Source organism: Hippocampus guttulatus, chromosome 2, assembly GCF_054856545.1.
Source record: "Hippocampus guttulatus isolate MCC_2025c chromosome 2, RoL_Hgut_1.0, whole genome shotgun sequence".
Lineage (NCBI taxonomy): Eukaryota > Metazoa > Chordata > Actinopteri > Syngnathiformes > Syngnathidae > Hippocampus > Hippocampus guttulatus.
Window position 1 is genome coordinate 26,307,521 of NC_141262.1, and position 24,603 is coordinate 26,332,123.

The 24,603-nt window shown below is 48.1% G+C and overlaps 1 protein-coding gene across 1 annotated transcript in view; it reads left to right on the forward strand.

Moving 5' to 3' along the window:
• The window catches only part of LOC147209274 (pyruvate carboxylase, mitochondrial-like), a 149,228-nt gene extending 126,561 nt beyond the window's left edge, over positions 1–22,667 (forward strand). Inside the window, exons 17-27 of the mRNA XM_086105036.1 lie at positions 3,502–3,742; positions 3,850–4,017; positions 4,477–4,558; positions 7,822–7,979; positions 9,041–9,127; positions 14,364–14,543; positions 15,561–15,735; positions 16,532–16,605; positions 18,780–18,920; positions 19,139–19,240; positions 20,196–22,667. Coding sequence (XP_085961162.1) covers positions 3,502–3,742; positions 3,850–4,017; positions 4,477–4,558; positions 7,822–7,979; positions 9,041–9,127; positions 14,364–14,543; positions 15,561–15,735; positions 16,532–16,605; positions 18,780–18,920; positions 19,139–19,240; positions 20,196–20,345 — 1,558 coding nt within the window. The 3' untranslated portion in view covers positions 20,346–22,667. The remainder of the gene's footprint in view (positions 1–3,501; positions 3,743–3,849; positions 4,018–4,476; positions 4,559–7,821; positions 7,980–9,040; positions 9,128–14,363; positions 14,544–15,560; positions 15,736–16,531; positions 16,606–18,779; positions 18,921–19,138; positions 19,241–20,195) is intronic.
• Positions 22,668–24,603: the final 1,936 nt, after the last annotated feature.

Sequence of the window (24,603 nt, forward strand, 5' to 3'; positions counted from 1 at the left end):
GTGTGTGTGTGTGTGTGTGTGTGTGTGTGTGTGTGTGTGTGTGTGTGTGTGTGCGTGTGTGTGTGCGTGTGCATGTGTGTGTTCTGCAGAGCCACTCCTCGAGGTACATCTGCGCGTTTTAACGAGCGCCGCTATTAGAATCGTAAAGGCCATTTTTTGGTTTGCAGCTTCCAATTTTTAAACGAAAAACGGGAGAGAGCTCGTGGCAGTTCATTGGAGACAACAAGGACACACACATTACGCACATTAGGAAGCAGATGTGAAAATCTCCCATATTTATCTTCGGGTTTTGAATGGGTTTGGAAATGTGGATATGGGACACCTCATAATTTGTGGAGTTTATCGTGACAATGTGAAAAATGTGACAGACTATATTGTACATGGCGGCCCGGTGGTTCGCGCGTCGACCTCACAGTGCAGAGGTACCGGGTTCGATTCCAGCTGCGACCTTCCTGTGTGGAGTTTGCATGTTCTTCCCGGGCATGCGTGGGTTTTCTCCAGGTACTCTGGTTTCCCCCCACATTCCAAAAACATGCATGGCAGACTGGTTGAGCATTCTAAAATTGTCCCCAGGTGTGAGTGTGAGCGCGCATGGTTCTTTGTCGCTGTGTGCCCTGCGATTGGCTGGCGACCGGTTCAGGGTGTCCCCCGCCTACTGTCCGAAGACGGCTGGAATAGGCTCCAGACTCTTGTGAGGATAAAACGGATCGGATGGATGTATAAAATATTCAATAATATTTATGAATTAAGAATTAGGTTCCGCAACAGGTGGGGGTTTTTTTAAACAGATGAAGAAAGATCAGATGATGGTTCATTTTTTGGTTTTCAGCTTCCAATTTTCAAACTGGGAGCCAGCTCGTGGCCGTTCATAGGAGACAACAAGGACTCCATCTGCAGCACGAGTGTGCTTCAGTTCCAGTGCCCGCCACACCAAACCACATGACACACACTGAAACCCGTGTAGCGCATTTGAGGGCCCATAAATAACACGTCCTATCCGCCTCGGGCCCCTTCCCAAATAGATTGATTAGTCAGCTCCTTGGCGTGGGTGACTCATGCCCGCACGCGCACACACACATACACACTCCAAGGTGTAAGACCCCCTCCGCACGCACACGCCGGGTGCAGAGAAATTAGTAGTGACTTTATGACTAATACGGCAGCCCACACACACATGGACGCAGACCTCCCCCGTTCTCTCTGATGTTTTTGTGGCCGCCCGTCCCCTCTTGCAATTTGATTATTTATCCCCTCTCTGATTGTTCATTTTTATGCGTCCATTCATCTCTCATCTCTCTCTATGCTGCCATAGAAAAGGGTGACGATTAGGAATAATGTCTTTGAGCCATTTGCCTCCATCCCGGCTTTCATGCTGTCTCTCTTGACATATTTTTTATTTTATTTTTTATTTTTTTTTACTGCTGCAGGCTGCAAGTGAAATGGCCCAAAGCGGCGCTATCGACATGATGGAATCAAAGTGTAATTCCGTCGTGTCTAATTGATTTAAAGTGCGTTTCATTGGCTCATGCTACAAGTTCTCCAACGCTAATGAGGAGCTTGCTGTCGCTTCAGGAGGAAGGAGGCGGGAGAGTGAGGAGGAGGGGGGGGGCGGGGCTTTGTGACGCAGGCAAGAATAATAACAACAAAATTTAGGACGCCGGCGTGTTTGTGCCACGATGCCAAGCAGCACCAGCACTTGTGTAAACACTGGACACAGCGCCTGATAATAATCCCCTTGTGGCTCGCTGTTACGTGCGTGCGTTTGTTGAGCGGGACAATGGCTGTCGTTGTGCAAATGTTATGTTAAAGCAGCTGCAGTCAGGTGCTGACAAACCTGATTAGGTTTGCCAGCCATCGCAATAAAGGCAAGGATTTCCCACTCATTCTTTTTATGGACGGCTTTGAACAGCTTATCCCGACTCGCATGTGCGCCGTTATCTGCGACAACACCGATTCAGGGCCACTTATTCGCCGCGTGTTTGCGAGCGACAAATCTTTGTTGTGTTACTCGAAATCAGGGGTGTCACATCAAAGTTATTGGTACCCTCGGGGGGGGCCGGTTATAACGGTGAGACCACATAAATGGAAAATCGCTCAGAAGGCCACAGTAAGCCAAAAGTGATGGCTTTTCAGGTCATGGTTGGATTCACGTTGGGGTGTAGCTGCTAATGTTTTGTCGGGGCAGGAAGCAGTTTAATGACATTTCAAATGGGAAATAAGAGGCAATCTTCTTTTTAGGAAAGTGCATCATCTATAGCATGTCTTGTTTTGGCGCCAGCAAACCTCATAACATCCGGCCTCGATCAGATCACATTGATTTCCTCGGCCATATGTGTCAGCCTCGTTTTTTTTTTTGGGGTGGTGGGGGTTTGAAGGTGTTAATAGTGCTTATTTCGGTGGGTGTGGGTGATGTTTGTTGTTGGGTTTCATTTATTTATGTTGTATGATACGGTGCTATACAAATAAAGTTGAATTGAATTGAATTCATGGGAAAAAAGTAGGAGCAGCTGGAACCGATTAATTGCATTTCCATTCATTTCAATGGGGAGAAATGACTTAAGACGCAAATGTCTCGAGTCTTCAAATGAATTAAACCCGTTTCTGTTTCTCTGTTTCGCACTGTAAATCTTGACGGCTTCAGCTGGTAAGCTGCTCTCTCAACGCAGTCAACAATTTTGTTTTTCAAAGACAAGAGGGGAGAAGGGAGCACCTGTTTGTCCAGAAGGAACACTTGCTGTCTGTTTACTTTAGGTTCTTTGAACGCGTGGAGATGCTAGCCCTGTCAAATCTTCCCGTGGAGGATGTTGAACAGGTTGGAATTATGATGACGGGTCGTCTCCCATTTGGAGACGACAGTTTGCTGATTTATCGCCAAGTGCAGAAATCAGACAGTTTTATTGGAATCAAGCAAGTTTGCCGGGGCATGTTTGATGCGCCCTGGCGCGTGGTCAACCGGAGTGAACTCCGTCGCCAGCTGCATGCGATTCGTGAGACACTTTAAAAATTGGATAACAATGTGGAGAAGTTGGCGGCTCGCCTGGAAGAATTGATGACCAATTTGGCCAAGTGATGCCCATCGAGAGCTCCAGTGAAAGACTCAATGCTGACTAAAATTAGTGTTGGCCCGTTCCCAAAACAAACGTTACTTTGGCCTTTTATCTCCTTGATATTGATGCTGCCGGACGCCGCAGCCCGCCCCTTCTCATCCTTTACCCCTCATTGTTCTGTGCTTTGTATTCCTGTTCAGGAGCCAGCAAGGTCGTCTCCATGGCAACGAGACACTATATTTTAGCGTTAGGACAAAGACTTACGTTCACAACAACACAAGACACAACGCTATCATCAACGCCTTCTGTCCGACTTATGAGTTTTGTCTCCCTCTGTTGGTCATTTTTTTTAATGTCTTTTGGACGGGTCGCAACGGTTCAAATAATTCGGTTGCTCTGTACTCGCGCTGGTGCAACGACCACCGTTCCCACGACGCAATCCGTCTCTCTCCAGGTTCTGCGAGGTGGCAAAAGAGAACGGCATGGACGTCTTCCGCGTTTTCGATTCGCTCAACTACCTACCCAACATGTTGCTGGGCATGGAGGCCGCCGGTTCGGCGGGGGGCGTCGTGGAGGCCGCCATCTCGTACACGGGTGACGTGTCGGACCCCATGAGGCAGAAATACTCCCTCGGCTACTACCTGGAGCTGGCGGAGGAGCTCGTCAAAGCCGGAACGCACATCCTTTGCATCAAGGTGCGCAAGTGGGAAACCTCGTTTGCTGTGGAAGGATGCATCCTGGGATTAGTCTCGTCAGTTCCCCAAAGTGGATCACCAAGCTTTTCTGTGTCTTTGGATTCCAGGATATGGCCGGTCTGCTCAAGCCCCAATCCAGCAAGCTGCTCGTCGGCGCTCTGAGGGACCGCTTCCCGCACGTGCCCATCCACGTGCACACGCATGACACGGCCGGCGCCGGCGTGGCCGCCATGTTGGCGTGCGCGGAGGCCGGAGCGGACATTGTGGATGTGGCGGTGAGTACGCCCGCCTCAGTTATTAGAGAGAAGGAAATGAGCGAGCGAATCCAAACACAGCCCCGTATCCTTTTCTGTGCTCCTTCCATTTCGATGAACAGGCGCCCTCGCGTAATCCCATTAACATGAACAAATATGATTTTTTTTCCTCATGTTTGCGCAATGAGATCAGAAAACGTTCTCAAAAGTATTCATGGAACCGAGAGGCTGCTATTTGCAATTTGGGCTTCTCAACATTTCCATACACCCCCCCCCCCCCCCCCCCCTTGTATGCTGATTTTTCCATTACCGTGGAAGAACGTCAAGTTGTTTGTTTGCATTGTCTGACTGCAACCCAAGCCCAGCCCACATTGTGGGTAGAAGCATGGGGTGTGTGTGTGGGGGTGGGGGGGGGGGCATTTCCTTTTCTGTTGTTTTTGTTTCTGTCACACACCAACTCTGCCATTTGGGGACCCCCAGGTTGACTCCATGGCCGGCATGACGTCCCAACCCAGCATGGGAGCAATGGTGGCCTGCGCCAAAGGCACCGAGTTGGACACCGGTAAGCATGTTTCTGTCCCACAAAAGAGAAGTGCCACCTAAATAAAAGCGAGCGTGTTGTGTAGGATATAGATCTTGGAAGGCTGTTATTAATGGTCCTTCCCCACACCGCCAATCAATAAATGACAGCAACGTTACTTATTGAAAGTCGCAAACACAACGGCGCGTCGGTCTTGCTGACATTCGGCCAATTATGAGAGGAAGCAAACGGGGAGGAGGGTGCCTGAGCCGCACAAGTGATCAATAATAAAGACGTTGGCTGGCTTCGTTAATGGAATGATTTTAAGTTGTGCCTGGAAGGAACTAAAATAGTGTTAAATAAAGTTTGATTGCCGTAGCACGACAGTGGGACAATATATTGTAAGGCCTTATAAAATGAATTGACAGATTTGTTTTGAAATACGTTACGCGTGTTTGAAGATAACTGCTCACTGGTGGAGATTTAGCACGAAACTGTTTTTCACCCTCCATCTATCCAATTTTCAAATCTGCTATATCCTCACGAGGGTCGCGGGGGGTGCTGGAGCCTATCCCAGCCGTCTTCGGGCAGTAGGCGGGGGACACCCTGAACTGGTTGCCAGCCAATCGCAGGGCACACAGAGACGAACAACCATCCACGCCCACACTCACACCTAGGGACAATTTAGAGCGTCCAATCAACCTGCCATGCATGTTTTTGGAATGTGGGAGGAAAACGGAGTACCCGGAGAAAACCCACGCAGGCCCGGGAGAACATGCAAACTCCACACAGCAAGGCTGTAGCTGGAATCGAACCTGGGACCTCTGCACTGTGAGGTTGACGCGCTAACCACTCAACCGCTGGGCCGCCACTGTTTTTCACCATTTCAGTTTTTCCTTTTCGGAGGGGGGGGGGGGGGGGGGGGGCATAGCTTACATGGCGCCACATGGTGCACTTAGTTTGTCCGCTGCATTTGCGACATACACTAAGATGGCTAGCGATGTCTACACTCCCAGAACCTTTCTTTCTTTAGAATAGTCTGCTGGCGGCGCTGCGTTAGAGTGCCTTGTTGTTGGCTGTGAGTGTAAGTCACGGAAGCGTGAGGAGGCGTTTTCTTTTTTTCTTTTTTAAATCTGACTTGATAGCCAGGGCTTTGGACTGGGTGGGAAGGTTTTTAGAGTGCCTCGTTGTGTGCATGTCAATTAGAGAATGTGAAAGAGCAAAGGGGGAATCACAGTGCAATCAGCTATTTCTCCAATATTTAATTTCAATAAAACTAACTGAATGAGCAACATGGCTTGAAAAACATTTTAACAATTGTGGAGCGGAGGGGGGGGGGGCAAAAGTCTTCAGTCTATTTTGCTTATCTCATTAGCTTTAATATCCAGAAGCAAGTTTCTTTTGTCATATTCCATAAGAAAATATTTAGAATTTCCGTCAAACCCGTCAACTTGTGTGCTCTGTTCTTCTTCTGAAGGCCTCTGCCGCGCTCGTCTTTTCATTCTCACCAAACAGCGCGGCCTTGGATGCTTCAAAATGTTCCATCGCATTCCTGACCTTAGACTGTGTTCATCACCTCCCACTACCCACAACCCCCCCACTCGCCCCCCCCCCTTTTTTTTGGCCCATCTGGGCTCCCAAGCTATAATGAGTAGTTTGCTGCTAGCTCTGCTTGCTCTCTCACATGGTCTCTCCATCCTCCTCCTCCTCCACAGTGGCATAGCAATTAAAAGCACTTTCCATGCACATTTGACGACCCACCTCTTTGGCAAGCACTACCATCACTATTTGTTTGTGGTGATAAGTGACTGTTAATCCATTTGTCTCCTCATTCAATCACTGACACACTTGGGGGGGCTGACATTATTATTATTTTTTTTGGCAACGCCTCCGTTTGTTGCTCTTCCTTTGATTTTGTTAATAACAGCTGCCAGGAGAGCGCAGCCATTTGAGGATACGCCGTCAAGAGCGCACGTGGCACATCTGCACACACAACAACACGTACGGCTATTTTCGGCTGCTTCTCCTTTAATGTTTCGCAAGATGGAAGACTGCACAAGAGGGGTTTTGTACCATTCCTCTGCACCTTTTTTTTTAGCCGCCTTTGCAGGTTTTCAATGGGGTGGGGGTCTGGGGATTGAAATTTTGTGTCTGTGGTGAACCTAAAATTATCACTCAGGGAGTATGCTTCTGAAATAAAACTTGAATTCATTTTTAGCACTTCACTTTTAACACATTTTAACCCACGTGACCAATTATTATTGAAAGCAGTGTATACACTCCCCCTTTTTTTCTTTGTCTTTCTTTTTTTTTGTAGAGATTAAAAGCATCTGGTCCAGAATAAAAACTGTTGTATTACAAGGATGAATTTGTATCTTGTTAAATTTTGACTTAAATATAATATTATGCAAAATTTTCTCATAACATTAACATTAAAATGAATCTCTTGTCCAGCCTTTGAAAAATAGAAGTTGTTAATAGAAGTATGTGTGAAAATACCACTTCATAGTTCTCTTAAAAAAAAAAAAAGCACACATTACTGACGCCATTAAAAAGAATGTACAAAATTAAACAGATTTGGCCATAATATTATTATAATTTTTTTTTTGCTTCTGTACGATGGTCATTGTGCTGCTCCTTCTGGCGAATGCACCATGGCCATCAGGGGGCACTATAATGAAGACATACGGAAATACATGCAAGCGTGACTGAGCCTCAGTAATATTGCTTGTTCATTGCTGAGGATAAAGAATATATGCGTATGAATATTGCACTACCTACTGCACAATGCACTCTGAGTTTTCCAAAAGTCCTCTCAGTGTCCTTTCGATAGAGTTTGGGTGTGGATAGCCGCCCAAAAAGGCATTTGATTACAATGTTATAAAAAAGACTTGTGTTCACATGCCCCTGAAGTTTTGTTTTAAACTTTGGCTCTCCTTCAGCGGTTTGCCCCACAAAAATGTGTGGAAGCTACCAAGCTTCCATGTGTTCATTCCGTGGTGTGCTCTTTCGAGTAGCGTTTCTATCGACACCGCTGTGACTGATGTGCGCGCCCCGCGTCAAAGGTACCGCGTGGGCGCCGTGATGGATGCGCGGAGGAGTCGAGCCAAGCAGACACAAATAAACAGCGGCGCCGACTTCGACCTCCTGCGCCGTCATTGAACATTTCAGGCGCCATTAAGCTTTCAGACACGAGGCTGGAAAAGTCTGCCCCAGGTCAACGTCAATAATGATGCTAATAAGTGGCAAAACCACATTGCTGTTTGCCTTCTGAAAACGTATTTGAAGCTGGTTTGCGGTTGCAGGTATCGCTCTGGAGAAGGTGTTTGACTACAGTGAGTACTGGGAAGTGGCTCGAGGCCTCTACGCGCCGTTCGACTGCACGGCCACCATGAAGTCCGGCAACGCCGACGTCTACGAGAATGAAATACCCGGAGGGCAGTACACCAACCTCCACTTCCAGGTGCCCCGCGGCTATTCTCGTCCAGTCCCCATCCCCCCCCCCCCCCGACCCCCCCATAGACACCCCACCCCCACCTTGCCCCATTTTTTTTCTCGACTCAATGAAGCGAAATGGCGTTTTAGTCTCACGGCCGACCTGTGAAATTGAGCCGATGTCAACACAAAGCCCCACTGTACGCCTGCGGGCCCAGCCGTGCCAGTCTAATAATAGAGCGGCTTCTCCACCAGCAGCCATGCTGATGTGTCACACAAACAAGAGAAAACGTGTTTGCCCTCGTCAGAGCAGTTCTTTCTCACCACGCCTGCACAATCGAATGTGATCCAGGGGGGGGGGGGACGCTGCCTTTACCAACATGACAGGTCTCGGCTTGAACAGTTTTGGAGGTGCGCTCATAGTCATAGTGAGCATTGTCACCTCAGAAGGTCAGACAAGCATTAGAATAGTAAGTCTCCAAATGTACTTGTGGTTCAGTGGCTCCCTCTAGAGGTAGACCGAAGAATCACCACCTTCAGTTGTGTTTCACTTTTTAATTTAACTGCTGTGTGTAAAACTGTTTATTTTTTTAGGTCATTTATAAAAATTTTAAGCACCATTTTTTTAAGCCTGCATAATTTTACAGTATCTTATGATAATGGATTTTAAATCATATGACATTTTTGATGACTACTATATTTCTGGATTTTACTGTTGCTTTGATGGTGGTACTAAGATTGAGACCCCTGCATTAGAAAACACACTTTCAGCACTCTGGACAGCTCTACAACATCATGACTCCGAGATACACTTTGCGCTGTGTATGGGGTTGATTATTTTCCTGGCTATGGGACAGTGTGGACATTTTTTTTTGTTGCCTTTAGTGACCCCCTGGGTGTCGTGTTACGACACTACAATTCAGACTTGTGCGCATCCTGTAGAAAATCCATTAAAAAAAAAAGTAATAAATAAAGTGAGGTGTGTTCCTAATATTGTGGCCAGTCCTTGAAAGTCGGCGACAAGCGTTAGAAGTTGACCCAGAATTTCTGAGTAATCGTCACGCTGTTGTCGTTGTTGTGTGACTGCAGGCGCACAGTATGGGCCTGGGGAATAAGTTCAAGGAGGTGAAGAAGGCCTACACCGAAGCCAACAAGCTACTCGGAGACCTCATTAAGGTGAGATGTGGAGATGAAACGCGCCCAACATCACACAGTCACAATTACATGTTGCCTTCCTTCCCGCAAGTCACACAGAAATGAACTTGCCGAGTAAATGTGACAACAGTGTCCTTCCTCCTTCGGTGTTTTAAGTTTACCAGCTTAATGCGAACACATAATGGCAAAACCAATAGACGGGCTAACGAAATAGCACTGGTAGCATTATAGTGTTCCGTGTGTGTTATGTCACCACTGTTTGAGTAAATTTACTAACGAGCTTGATTATGGAACCAGGTAGTTGTATGTGAAGGTACATCTGTGCAATGACTGAACTTTTTTTAGTCTTTAAATTGCCTCCAGTTTCAATTGCCAAACGTTGGCCCGTCTTCTTTTCAATTTTGCGTCTTCCTCCTCACTCTGTGAAGTGCCTCGCAGTAGAGCGACGACTTGTGCACATATTTGTCTGTTTTAGCTCTCGCTGCCTCTCTATCGGCTTGCTAGTGTAATGAGAGGCTGCGTGCACACACACACCGACAGACGTTTTCAGGTCGAGCACTCGGCCACCGACTGCAGGGCTGCACATGCACGGCCGCTGTCAGTCTTCACCTTTTTTTTTCGTTCTTTTTTTGTTTTGCTTCACTCCATCATCCCCCACCACTTGCACGCCGCCTCCATTTGGTCTCGACTCACACGTCTATCTCTGCCTCATTTTGATTAGACTCCTGGCTCGTATCTCTAATCTTCGCGTCGTTTCCCCCACTTCGCCTCGCTCTCCCTGTGTCTCGTTATCGCTTCTGTCTGCTGTCTCCTCCTCTGGTGACAGGTACCATTCTTCACCGCTGCCGCTTTGCCTTCCTGCCTCCCTTGACACTGTAAAAGCGAGAGAGTTGTTTATATGCCCGCTCACACACACACACACACACACACACAGAGGAGTGAGAAAGATGAAGAGAACCCTCAAGACGGGTTTTAGGAGGAGGGAGAGGATGCATGGAGGTATTAACAGAAACACCTAGCAGAGGTGAAAGTGTGTGATAACATCAGTGTGTACGAGGGAGTGCATGCATATGTACCTGAGGATGGGGATGGATGGAGAGAGATATATATGTATATATATATATATATATATATATATATATATATATACACACACACACACACACACACACACACACACACACACACACACACACAGCGGCTGGATAGCTCAGTTGGTAAGGCATCGGTTTGGCATACGGGAGACGGTGGTTCGAATCCCGCTTGGGGCAAAAAATGAGCACATAACACCATCCAGTGTGGGTCCTTGGGCAAGATCCTTCACGCTAATGCCTACCTCATACAATGATGAGAGACAGTAAAATGAACGACATGCCGGCTCAGACGTCGCCCGGCCAAACAAGGTCTGCGTCAGGTGCTGGGGAACCAGAGCACCTTGATGAAAAATGGGCTACTGGAACAAAGCGGAGATGGGCGAGATGCGATAACATGGCTCTGTTGGAATGCTACTACTCAAGCAACCCTAGTCAGAGGGGTTACATGCAGAGAATGTGGGCTAAATGGTTACTTCGAAACCCACAGTCACTCGTTGACCACGAAACAACTAGTAGCTCAGTGTTCCAACATCCACAAACGGCAACTGCTGTCACAACTTGAGATTGATGAGGTACAACGCAGGTTCCATGGTGAAGGGCCCCAGGCTGCCAGATCAGAGGAGGAGGTCATACCAGAGATTGGGAGGCAAGCCCCAATGAATGCAGATGATGAGATTGGGAGGCCAGCCCCAATGAATGAAATGCTGAGCGAGGCAGCAACTGACCTGAAAGCTAAGATCATGGCGAGAATGAAAGCTGGGCAACCTAGAAACCGATTACAACGGCTATGTGAAGTACCACCTGAAAGTCTCATGGAAAGAGTGAATGCAGCACTGAGGGCGATCCCTACCGTAACGATCACGGAAACCAATGAGCTGATATACGCTTCAGCATCAGTGATCCTTGAGATGCTTGGCTATAAGAGCAACCATGGAAGTCATGAGATACTTACCCACCATGGAAAAGACGGTTGGAGGCTAAGATCAAGGCGGCTCGGAAAGATGCGGTACACGAAAGAGAATGAGGCCAGACGAATAAACAGGCTGTTCGCAACACAACCTGCGAAAGTGTACGCTCAGTGGCAGGGTCTTAACAACAGAGCTGACCCACCAAGACTGGAAACTGAAAGGTAATGGAAAGGCATATGGGAGAAGGAGGTTGCACATAACAGCAGTGCACAATGGCTGGTGACCCTGAGAGAGGAGCACAGCAACCTCCCTGAACAGAACCCAGTTACCATAACAGTGGCAGACATACAGGAAAGAGTCTCAGAGATGAAGAACTGGACAGCACCAGGCCCGGACATGGTCCACACCTACTGGCTAAAGAAACTCACAGCACTCCATGAGCGCCTAGCAGCACAAATGAACCAGCTGCTGAGGGATGGGACTCACCCAGGATGGCTAACCGAAGGGCGAACGATCCTGATCATGAAGGATCCCTCAAAGGGTGCAGTCCCATCCAACTATCGGCCAATAACCTGTCTCTCCACAACATGGAAGCTCATGTCAGGCATCATTGTGGCTAAGATAAGTGGACACATGGATCAATACATGAGCGAAGCACAGAAGGGCATTGGTAGAGATACCAGAGGAGCCAAACATCAGCTCCTGGTTGACAGAACAGTCGCACAAGACTGCAGGTCCCGACGTACAAACCTGTGCACAGCCTGGATTGATTACAAGAAAGCCTATGACTCGATGCCACATACATGGATCACTGAATGCTTGGAGTTGTATAAGGTGAACAGGACCCTAAGAGCCTTTGTTGCAAACTCGATGAGGATGTGGAAAACCACACTTGAAGCCAGTGGCAAGCCACTTACCCAAGTGTCCATCAAATGTGGCATATACCAAGGTGATGCACTCTCCCCACTGCTGTTCTGCATAGGACTGAACCCCCTAAGCCAAGTAATCACCAAGACAGGCTATGGATACCGCCTCAGAAATGGAGCTACAATCAGTCACCTCCTCTACATGGATGACATAAAGCTGTATGCTAAGAGCGAAAGGGACATAGACTCCCTGATCCACACAACCAGGATCTACAGCAGCGACATCGGGATGTCATTCGGGCTTGAGAAATGTAGTCGGATGGTGACTAAGAGGGGGAAGGTAGTCCGCACTGAAGGGGTCTCACTCCCTGAAGGAACAATAGCAGACATTGAGGACAGCTACAAGTACCTCGGTATACCACAAGCCAATGGCAACCTCGAACTGGCAACAAGGAAAGCGGCTACGGCCAAATACCTCCAGCGAGTGAGGCAAGTCCTAAGAAGCCAGCTCAATGGCAAAAATAAGACCCGGGCAATAAACAGCTATGCCCTGCCAGTGATCAGATACCCTGCAGGAATAATAAGGTGGCCAAAGGAAGAGATTCAGACCACGGACGTTAAGACCCGAAAGCTCCTAACCATGCATAGAGGGTTCCATCCCAAATCCAGCACCCTGAGACTGTAAGCAAGCCGAAAGGAAGGAGGCCGGGGACTAGTGAGTGTGAGAGCCACTGTCCAGGATGAAACATCCAAGCTCCATGACTACATCAAGGAGAAGGCTCCAACGGATGACGTACTCAGAGATTGTCTCAGACAATGGGGAACAGAAGATGAGGCGCTGGAAGAGGGACCATCATGGGAGGACAAGCCCCTACACGGGATGTACCACCGGACCATAACTGAAGTGGCCGATCTCAAGAGGTCCTATCAGTGGCTAGAGAGGGCTGGCCTGAAGGACAGCACAGAGGCACTCATCCTGGCTGCTCAGGAGCAGGCCCTGAGCACCAGGGCCATTGAGGCCCAGATATACCACACCAGACAAGACCCAAGGTGTAGGTTGTGCAAAGAGGCACCTGAGACGATCCAACACATAACTGCAGGGTGTAAGATGCTGGCAGGGAAAGCCTACATGGAACGCCATAACCAGGTGGCTGGCATAGTCTACCGAAACATCTGTGCGGAGTATGGACTGGAAACCCCAAGGTCAAAATGGGAAACACCTCCGAAGGTGGTGGAGAATGACAGAGCAAAGATCCTGTGGGACTTCCAGATCCAGACTGACAAGATGGTAATGGCGAACCAACCAGATATCGTGATCATAGATAAAGGGCAGAGGAAAGCCGTTGTAGTGGATGTAGCGGTCCCAAGTGATGGAAACATCAGAAAGAAGGAACACGAGAAACTCGAGAAATACCAAGGGCTCAGAGAGGAGCTGGAGAGAGCCTGGAAGGTAAAGGTGACAGTCGTGCCTGTGGTGGTCGGAGCACTCGGGGCAGTAACCCCCAAACTAGATGAGTGGTTGCAACAGATCCCGGGAACAACATTGGACATCTCAGTCCAGAAATGTGCAGTGCTGGGAACAGCAAGGATACTGCGCAGAACCCTCAAGCTTCCTGGCCTCTGGTAGAGGACCCGAGCTGAATGAGGGACGGACACCACCCGAGGGGGGGTGAGACGAGGAATTTTAATTTTATATATGTGTGTGTGTGTGTGTGTATATGTATATATACATATATATATATAGAGAGAGAGTATGTTCTGGATTATTACTTCAAAAGATTGTAATATTGAAAGAAATAGGTTTCGAAGCAAGGAAAAGGAGTGTTTTAGTGCGATGACAAATGCTGCTGGTAAGCAGAGCGAGAGAAAGTCATGATTCTTGAAGACGCATGAGAAAACAAAAGGCAATGGCCCTTTTACTTTGCAATAAATAAGCAAAGATTGGCCTGAAGAAATGCTGATAACGTTGGAGAAAGTGAGACTTGGGATGCACAGTCACGCCACAGACTGCTTTTGATTGAGTTTGGTTTCGTTTTCTTTTTTTAAACTTCCGGGACTCGTGTAATGGCCACTCTGAAGATTTTAGCTGGCGCACACCATCCGTCGAGCATTCCTTTAAACAGCCGTTCTTTGAACAAAACAAAAAAATCAACTCCAGGCTTTTTCTGGTTGTCGTCAGCACGGTTGCCACTGAAACGTGCGTCGTTGTCTTAGGTTGTCCTCAGGAACTCTGCTCATCGCCGTTATGCAAATGAGCGCTCCATTTCGCATCATGATCCGCCGTCATAAATAATCAACAGGCAACATGTGACGTTGGTGAATGTTTTGCTTGCCGAGAGGCCGCGGCGGGTGTTCCGCGTGGCACTCAACTGTCGGGCGCGTCCTTCAGGTGACGCCGTCCTCCAAGATCGTGGGGGACCTGGCCCAGTTCATGGTCCAGAACAACCTGAGCCGCGCCGAGGTGGAGGAGAGGGCCGACGAGTTGTCCTTCCCGCTCTCGGTGGTGGAATTCCTGCAGGGGTACATTGGGATACCTCACGGAGGATTCCCGGAGCCCTTCAGAACCAAGGTAACACACGCACACGCACGCATGTATTTTCACACTTAAAATGTTTGGATAAAAAAAAAAAATACTGCACGTATTGTTGTGTCTGTGTACTTGCGTGTGCCTTTAAGAGGCGGGGCCTGTTGGGGTGGTCAGTGAGTCTGCGTGTGAGTGTCGGCGAGTGAGCCGTTGGCTACAGCAGCTTCTGCGTACGTTGTAATGCGTTCAAGAAAAAAACAAAATAATTCTTGCCTTTTAAAAGCGCTTATTTTGAGCAATTAAATCGGACGAGCCCTTCTGTAAACCTCCATGAAAATGCGGTGACGTCGGTAAGCATTTCTGGTTTGCTGCTGCACACGCATCAGGGTGACATCATCCGCTCCGCGCGCTCAAGCTGTGGGCATTTTGTGCACGCCAAGCACGAAACATTGTCATGTTTCTTTGATGACGCCAAAAATAGTTTGCGAGCGGTCGTTTGCGGATTCCATCACAGGCCATCCGTCCAGCATTTTGTTTTCCATGAAAATCCGAGTCTTGCATTTACTTGTCTTTTAGCCCAGAGCCAAGAATGAACTCATTGACAATGAGCAAGGGAGTGTGCTGTTTAATAATTGTAAGCGAGCGAGCAAACGCCCTTTGTCTTCATTTGCTCCCGAGGACACGGCGTTAATAATGAGCGGGCACTTCAATGACACGGCCATCTTTGAAGTGTCGCCGTGACGCGCGTGTTGACTCGGCTGCCGCCGAACCACTGAAGTGGAGTGACTAAAAGCTTGGCGCCAAGGCCCGCAACGCGTGTGCTGACATATTTTTGGGCAACATGCAATTTGGGGCAATTTTTGAAATTTTAAGATGGTCTCTCGCTTCTGAAGTCAAAGGCAGGTTAACGCTTTTATGGAAAGGCGAGAAGTACGCTGTGAACCCCGCCAGCTCTTAACACTTCACCAAGCCTTGCGAGTCCCACGAGGACTTTCCTTTGTCCGTCACACATCTCGCCCCTCTTTCAACCTTAATGGAAAACGACTCTCCTTCTTTGTGCAGGTACTCAAGTCCCTCCCTCGCGTGGAGGGCCGCCCCGGCGCCTCCCTGCCGCCGATGGACTTCAAGTCGCTGGAGGACGGGCTACGAGCGGCGTACGGCGAAGACATCACTCCTGAAGACGTCATGTCGGCGGCCATGTACCCCAAGGTGTTCCAGGAATTCAAGGACTTCACCGGTGGGTTGGGATCATGCATGGACAGCGTCACATTCTCGTTGTCTGCCTTAAAGTCCGCAATTGAAAGGATAAGTACAGTATATGCTAACTCGAGACACCCATATCATTACGGATACTACAAAACAAAGCATGGGTCAATTTGCTCTAAAAGGCTGAAAATCAGCAAATATATTCTCTCTCCCTGCTTCCCTCCCACTCGCTTTCTTTCTCTGTCCATCCCTTCCTCCATCTCTCCCTCTCTCAAAATATCATCATAGTTCAGGTCCCGGGGATTAACAGGGGGATAAAATGTTGCTCCTCAAAAGAAGTCATTGATTAGCAAACGTGCTCCTCAAAGAAATATGTAACTTTATGTAGCCTTTATATATGTGTATCTATCACTCAATCTATCTATGTTGTGTTATTTTGACTTCAAGATGGCGCCGCGAGAGTGGCTGCCTTTCCAGCAGCTCCTATGTTTTGTTCTTCTATTTCTTCCTTTCATAATTTTGCTGCTGTGAATTGGGAATTTCTCCATTGTGAGACTAATAAAGGTTTTCTAATCTAATCTATCTAGCTAGCCAGCTACCTAGCTAGCCAGCTACCTAGCCAGCTATCTAGCTAGCTATCTGTGAGGAGCAATTTTGCTCATCAATGACTTCATTTGAGGAGCAACTTTTTTCACTGTTAATCAAAACCATAATGAGAGAGAGAGAGAGAGAGGTGTGGGTATGGGTATGTATACACACCCACACACAGGTTGATGCACGCACACGGTATATGCAGTCTATTCACTCTTCTTCATCCTCCGCTGCAGCTAACTTTGGCCCAGTGGACTGTCTGAGCACCAGGCTCTTCCTGGATGGACCAAAGATCGCCGAGGAGTTTGAGGTAACGTTTGAGGCAGACCGGAAGTGACTGGGATTATTTGTTCTTTATTTGTAACGAGGGGTTCATGAGTCGTTTGACAAGCGTGAGTGTGGCGATAAATGACTGGCCGCAGAGAGCGTCGCATACGTTTCCTGCGCCGAGCTCGATTGACTGTGGAGCCGCACAAGTGCCTTTCATCAACAAGCAACCGGCTCTCCGCGGCAGCTGGGGTAGAGGAAGAAGAAAGGGGACTTTTCTTTTCTTCCCCCACCACCCCTCATGTTACCAAAGTACTTCATGTCTTCATTCCAGTCAGACAATCATCCATCTTTCATTGCCTTTTTGCACCTGCTACAATATTTAGTCCTCGTAGGTGAAATGAACACATTCACATCCGCCTCGATGAATAATTTCTGCTTCTTCGACAATATCAGGATTCTCATTACGGGTTGGGCGCGCGCACGCCAAGTTTTCGTGCGCGACCAAGGGCAAGCGTGTTTCATTTGACGGCAGCAGAAGGGCTCCGGGTTGGTGTTAATTGATTTTTATATTGCCCGGGACCCGTGGAGCACCACTTCACCGCTGCTGCGTTATCAAAGATTCAACAGTTGCATCGATCGCTCAGATATGCTATTGACCCAAACTGCAAACCGCTAAGATGCCACTCAAACATTCGCAGGGATTTTATGATTTGTTTTCCACGCTCTCTTGATAAGGTCGTTTGCGCTACCCCATCAGTCTTGCATCTCCCGCGGAAAACAAGAAGCTTTTTTGCTCTCGTGACAATGGACATTCCCACCGGATCGCATCCTATTGGCGGCGGCGAGTAGCGAGAGAGAGACAGGCTGAAAGCGTATTAGAAAGTGACAACTTTTTGCATTTTGACAGGCGTTGCTTTATGGCTTGTGAAAGGAGGCGACTGAGACAAATGGCACTGCAAAGAAAGGGCACTCTTAGTCCTCCTGCCGAAGAACAAATCATGTACTCTTCGTGGTGTCGTGTGACTTTGTTGACATTTGGGGGTCATCCAAAGTGATCCAGTACAAAGATTATATTAGAAAAATTGTTAAAGGTAATAATCATGATTGGTTGACATTGTGATCATAATATTGTGTAATGTGGATGGGAGTACACCTTAGTGACTTGCGCAAAATCGCTGCCAACAACGAGGCGCTCTAAAGCGGCCATGCCTCCCCTATGCCCGAGTGCTGCATGCGCTGCCTGTCAAATCTGACAATTTGTATTCATTTTTTGTTGTTATCCCCCGCTACCCTGATGCTGCAGTTTTTTTCTCACCTTGGCTTGCGCACGTTCGCTGCCAACAACGAGACACTCCAAAGTGGCCACGCCAGCCCCTGTCCACACGCTGGCTGCCAAATCTCTGAATTCACTTCACATGGTTTTCTTTTAGAAGCCCCGATGCATGAATGAATGAATTGAATCAGTCGCGTCTTAATGATTGAGTCCGACCACGGAGTGCTAGTTTGCAAATCCTCAACTTGTTGACATGTCGGAAAAGTAGACAGCCAAGGAGCCTTCTGGCGTCGTCTCACACTTCATTTCCAGTCCTTTGCAAATCTTATCAAAAAGCGTTAAAGGCGGTGTCTGGGGCGCACGTATGCACGCACACTGCTGTCACTCACCCACACACGGGGCTAATAAAAACCTCGCCTTGGCCGGCCTTGTGCTGGTGATTCAGTCTCATTTTAATTGTGTGTGACGGGAATGTAAACTTAGATTTGCACCAAAACGCACTCCAACATACACGTGCTGTCACATCACATATTTGCTGACGCCAAGACACACACACACACAAACGCACGCATGTGATCTCATTCCCGGACGCGTTATTAATAAAATCGCCTCGAGTCTAGTGTGAAACCCGTTTTGCGTCGTAGACGCCATGAGAGCTTATCGTGTCGTTAGCTTTGTGCCGGAGGAGGCTCGACACACACTAAAAGGATCTTGTGAACATTATGGCGCGCTACTTGATTGTTTAAGCATGGAAGAGAAATTACAGGCCGGCTGCTTTGCACGTCGCACTTGACTGTGTCGAAAATATATATATTTGCGTCGGTTTGATGAGCCGCGGCAGGCAAGGCATCCCAGCGACACCGACGGGATGAGATTGGCGCGCCCAAAGTTCCAAGTTCTTCTGTCCGGCGATGTTTTAATTTTTGGCCCCCGGCCCGCAGGTGGAGCTGGAGAGGGGCAAGATCCTGCACATTAAGGCGCTGGCCCTGGGGGACCTGAACAAGGCCGGCCAGAGGGAAGTCTTCTTCGAGCTCAACGGGCAGCTCAGATCCGTGCTGGTGAAAGACACGGTGGCCATGAAGGTACGACGTGACGGCATGCGCCGAAAAGAGAATGAGAGGGAGCTGCGTTGGATGGATGAATGATCGAAAGGAGGATGAATCGCTCCGAGTCAACAACGAGGACGCACGCGTATTCATGGAGAGGGAGCTTTGCGATGACGACGACGACGTTCTATTTCTCCTCACACCTGGAAGCACACTTGTACTAATGACGGATGCCTGAAATCTCCCCCTTCTAGGAGATGAAGTTCCATCCCAAGGCCCAGAAGTCCATCAAGGGTCAGGTGGGCGCGCCCATGCCCGGAAAAGTGCTGGAGGTCAAAGTGAAAGTGGGCGACAAGGTCAGCGGTTGTCACACACAAAGTCATTTCTGACTATGCTGAAGTTGATTTGTCAGGTATCTCCGCTGTACCTTTGAATTGAACGAAAGGCTCAAAAAGTTCTTGCACTCTCATGCTAATGTTGCTAAAGCTAAGCGGACAGAAACCACCCTCATTCAGGGAAACACTCAAATTGACTTTTTGACTCTCCATACCCAATTCAAGAATTTCCAACGGGCGTGAACTTCAAGAACAAATAAATGAGAGAGAACACTGGCTGGCAAATGTTTATGCTAGCAGGAGAATCACGTTGAATAGTTAGCAGTCACAATCACGCCGCATGGTCCAGGTTAAGTTTTGGTGGCCCTAACAACAGGGTTCCCTCCACTTACATCGGTTCCGGAAAAGTACTGAACGTTGTGAAAGCGCCAAGTCCCGTCTTTTCCTTGACAAACGTTTCACCCCGATTCCAAACTGCCGCCACTCAACGGTGAAACGGTGAAATGGCGTGACTTTGTTCTTCCTGCACAGTCACACACCGGCGGCACAATGACCAATGATTGACATGTCACGCCATTACACGATGGAGAACTATTTCACAAAGCAATTTTGTGTGTGTGTGTGTGTGTGTGTGTGTGTGTGTGTGTGTGTGTGTGTGTGTGTGTGTGTGTGTGTGTGTGTCCCCGCGCATAATGCCCATATCTCAAAACACCAGTCACTGTTACCACGGCAATCACAGCTGAGTTTATTTGAGCTCGAAGATTGAAAATCAAGGTTTCACTTATGGGAGGGCGGCGGTTAATGAGAGCGAAAATACATTTTTAGTTTTATACTTTTATCCTTTTTTTTTTCTTTTTTTTACTTACACTGAAGTCAAGGTAAGTCGGGACTTTTCTTTTTACATAAGCATCTGTAATTCTACTAAAGTACAGAGTGCGAGTAATTTTTTTTTCTTCAATTCTGACGCCCTTCGCAGGTGGAAAAGGGTCAGCCCCTGTGCGTCCTCTCCGCCATGAAAATGGAAACCGTGGTCAACTCGCCGCTGTCGGGCACCGTCAAGGCAGTGCACGCCGTGACCGACTCCTCCCTGGAGGGCGACGACCTGATCCTGGAGATCGAGGAGTAGAGTGAGAGGGCGGAGAGTCGGTGGGTGGGCAGGGCCTTCTGTATAGTTTGCTGCAAGTGAGGTGCATGTGGGGTGGGGGGGGCTTTATTTTTTGGGGGGGTGGGGCATCTACACATAGCAAGGAGGTAGAATAGACACGCACAATAACATATGCCCATGTGAAATAGGGATTATTTAGTCTTTGTCCAGGACGTGGACTAGTTTCGCTTGAGCTACATTCCATCGCTGGCCTGAACCGTAGGACTAGCAGAGCTGTCATTTGGACACTTTTCAAACTTTGATGTGGTATTACTCTGCGTAGATAGCTTGACGATGCTCCCGGCCTCTTGACTTTTCCTCATTCTGTACATATTTCGTTCCCATGGTCAGCACGGCCTGGTTTCCACCACAAACGGCGCGGCGGCTGCATTGAGGAAAGCTGCTGGTCACCGTAATCTATTTTTAAAAAAATCTTCTCAAGGAGAGGAGGCATTACATCTGCTTCAAAAATATTTCCGGGTCTGAGGATGAATCGCTCGGCTGACATACAGTGAGTCCGAGTTAAAAAAAAATTAAAATAAAAATAAAAAAGGAGCCGTGTCGCATGAGGTAAAATAGATGTGATAGTCATGATATTATTGGCAGTACATGCCAGGCAGTCGAAATCAAAACATGAACGCTTCTCTGGTGCTTGTTGACATCATTCCCCCACGAAAAAAAAAGAATTGCGGGGTGCGCTCGAGTTGTTTTGTGTGCCTTACTTCCGATTTTCTTCCTCTTCTTCAAAGTGAAGTGCAGTCACGTCTTTGGCGAGCCGCGTCTCCTTTCCTTTGGCACCGAACGAATATATTTGGTAACAGCTGAGCCGCACGCAGTGTGGCCGCCGCACGGGACATTTGGCGCTCCGTCGACCGTTTCTCATTCCTTTTTATGACTTGATTTACGTTCAAAGATCACAACAGAATTTTAGTCAACTTTATGAGACACCGGCGCCGCAAATCGTAATCATTTTAGTCGAGGATTGTCAGAGCGCCAGCTGTCAAAGTGGCGCGTCGAATAATTTCATTATAATGGTCGTCCCAGCGTTAAACGAACGGAAACACGCGCAACGCTAACTTAAGGTAGCGTTGCGACGACGTGCGCCGATAACACGCCTCGAGTAGGCGTCGCTTCGTGTCATGGGCTCTTCTCATTCCCTTTCCGTCAATCTTGGAAAGTTCGCAGGACAAGTGTGAAGGCGCCAGGGTGGTGATTTTTAATGATTATGCTTTCGTGTCAGGTGCATTCTGGGAATGTGTGAGCCAGTCGGGAAGTCAAGACAAATCTTTGCGGGGGGGCGGGGGCGGTGGTGATATTCCAGTTTGGCATTACGGCGGAAGTCGTGTTACTGTATCAGTAATATCAGCGAGCGGTCGTTACTCCACATCACGTCGGAGTAAAGGCTTCGCGAGGCACGAACGAGACGATGCGTTGACGTGAGGCAGTCCCAGCTGTGTTCTCCCCCCCACCCCCCATGAGGCTCCACTGATTAATTTCTTCATTAATACTCTGTCAAGTGATGTGAAATTAGCCGGACTAATAAGAGAGCCCCGGCAGCAGTGGCGCGGCTCCGATTCTTCGTGTGCCCTGGCATACATTAGCCTAATTGTGTGTGTGCAAGCAAATTTCCAAGCGGCTCCCACCATGCTGCAACCTCCAGAAGTTTAAAAAAAAAAAAACGGCTCCGAAATGAGACGACATCTTGACAAACACGGAAACGTTCTTTTGTCGCGCCCAGACGTCCAAACACGAGCACTTGAACGCTTGGCACGTCTGTCGACCCGATACCATTAAGCTGTGTGGAGGTGATCACTTTGCGCCGGTGGTAAATTCAAACACCCGTGGCCCCGCCCTCTTTCCTCCCCGTCAGTACCGCTCCTGCCATAATCTCCCCTCGTTGTCGTCCTGGCATCCGATCGGCTCTCGCCGCCGCCGTGTCTACCCGAACTCCGGCTCATCCTCGCCAGCCTCCGCGCGCCAGGTCATCAAAATTGTTTGCTTCTAGGGTTACGCCATCTACTGGTCAGTGACTGTCATATGTGCTGTGTTTTTTTTTGTTTTTTTAATCTCTATATAGAAATGTATATCTACAAGCAACCAAAATGTTTGTTTACGCTTTCATATGCTAAAATGTCTCGCAAAAAATCGTAAGTTTACATTTGGCTGCCCTCGTTTAGCCTGTACTGGATAAGAAGCACAACTGAAAAAAAACCTAAAACACTACAAAAAAAAAAAAGGGAAGTGATTCAAGAGCTCTAATTGTAGTTGATGTCTCCACTTACAAATAAAAGTTGAAATAACGAAGCCCGCTGTGGGTGTCTCTGTGTCAATTATTTCGATGCCGTAAGACGAGTAAAGAACCACCTCTTTCGTTCCCAATTGGCAGTGAGCAGATGACATTTTTTGTCATCTGGCAGAAACAAAACATTTTTGTCAGGGGAAAAAAAACACACACCTATTCACTTATAAATTGTTTCCTTTCAATACTAACGTACAGTATACGCCACAAAGCAGACCTCGTTCCTGGTTTTTGGGAGTAAAGCTGTTTAATTGCGTCATGGCTCCACCCCGTGCCCACCGTGACTGACAGGACATTTCCGCACGGCCGGATGATGGATGACGACGCACCTCCACAGCCTTGCAGGGTTATCTGCTTAAACACCAGCGGGATGAATCAAACGTGCCTGTCGCACGAGCGGCTCCATCGATCAGCTGCCCGACGATGGCTGGGATGGCGTTTTTGCAGCTCGCTTGGGCCGCCATGCGGCTAATGACAGGCTTGCCGCTCGTTCAGGCGGAAGATGAACGGGAAGTTGGAGGAAGAAACGTCACGGCCGGTAAGTGGTCCGACCTTCTCCCCGTTACAACCTCGCCTTTTGTTGTCACCGTGACGGACATGTTGAAGTTTCACCCTCGCCAGCGGGAGTTTGTTTATTATTGTCTGCAGCAAGTCATTTGATAAAACGAGTCTCACAAAGCTACTTTGTGTGACAGACAGTAATTCCAAAAAGAAGCTTCAAGATGTTCAATGTCGCTGCCGGTTGAAGTTAACAAGCTAAACAAAGACACTGACATGTTTTTAATGAAACTACATCGGTGAGGAACATCAGCTAGCTTAATGCTAACAAACAATCTAACATCCTATACCTGTGCGAATGACACTAGCATCAATTTTGTAACCCTTTAAGCGACAGATATTGATATACTTCATATCTATATATATTGTATATATCCTTTATCCTCTTTGACGAACGACTTATATTACTGCAGGTTACTGAGGAGGTGAAACCGTCCCCACCCCATCTCCAGTCACCGCAGCATTCGAAAAACCACCATACACATCCCAGACGGGACTGAAGGCACGAGGAAGCGCGGAAACGGACGACGGGGAGGAGCGGGGCGGGTGGTGTGTGTTTGTCTCTCCGTGTCCATGTTCGGTGCACCTCCGCTTTGAGAACGGTGCGCTGTTGCTGTGGCAACAGGCACATTCAGGCCAAAAGGATGCCGTCTGGGGAAGGGCGGACGGTTTTTCATTTGTGACGCTGCATGCATCTGTTTTACTATTTGACAGAAAAAAAAACCCAGCCACTTCAGTTTGTCTGAGACTGAGAGCGCCTCCCTGTGGCAAATTAACCCAACCCCTTTTTCATACGAGTTCATTTTCAACTTGTCACTTTTGAGATCCGTCTGTGTGAAAAGGATAGCCGGAGTAATAGCTTTATTGTTGTCGTGCAGGTGTAGCGTGTAATCATCTCAGGCTCTTAGCGTGCCATCCAAGTGCGGCATTTGTGATTTAGTGCAGTCTGTCACTTGTTATCAGCTCCGGCACACCTTTTTTTAAATGACAGAGGACACACTGAGCTCTGTTATCGCTCCATCTGCACACTGCTGGGATTAAGGGCCCATATTGTTGTCCTAATTACATGCTTTCCAAACAAACTGGATATCTTTTAGGAGAGGGTTTGTTTTTTGGGGGGAATGAGGGGCTTGCAATAACCGTCTCTTCACTGCGTAACCTTTAAGGCTTGCCTAAACCTTTTCTAAAAGATGATTTAATGATCTTTTCACATTTCAACAACAGGATGAAATGAAACGGTCCTAAAATGGTTCAGGTCCTACTTGGAGGAAAGGAGTTGTTTTGTGACCAGTGGAAGTTTTAAATCTGATCAAATAACCATGACACGTGGTGTCCCTCAAGGTTCAGTCCTTGGACCCGTTTTTGTTCAGCCTGTATTTTCGA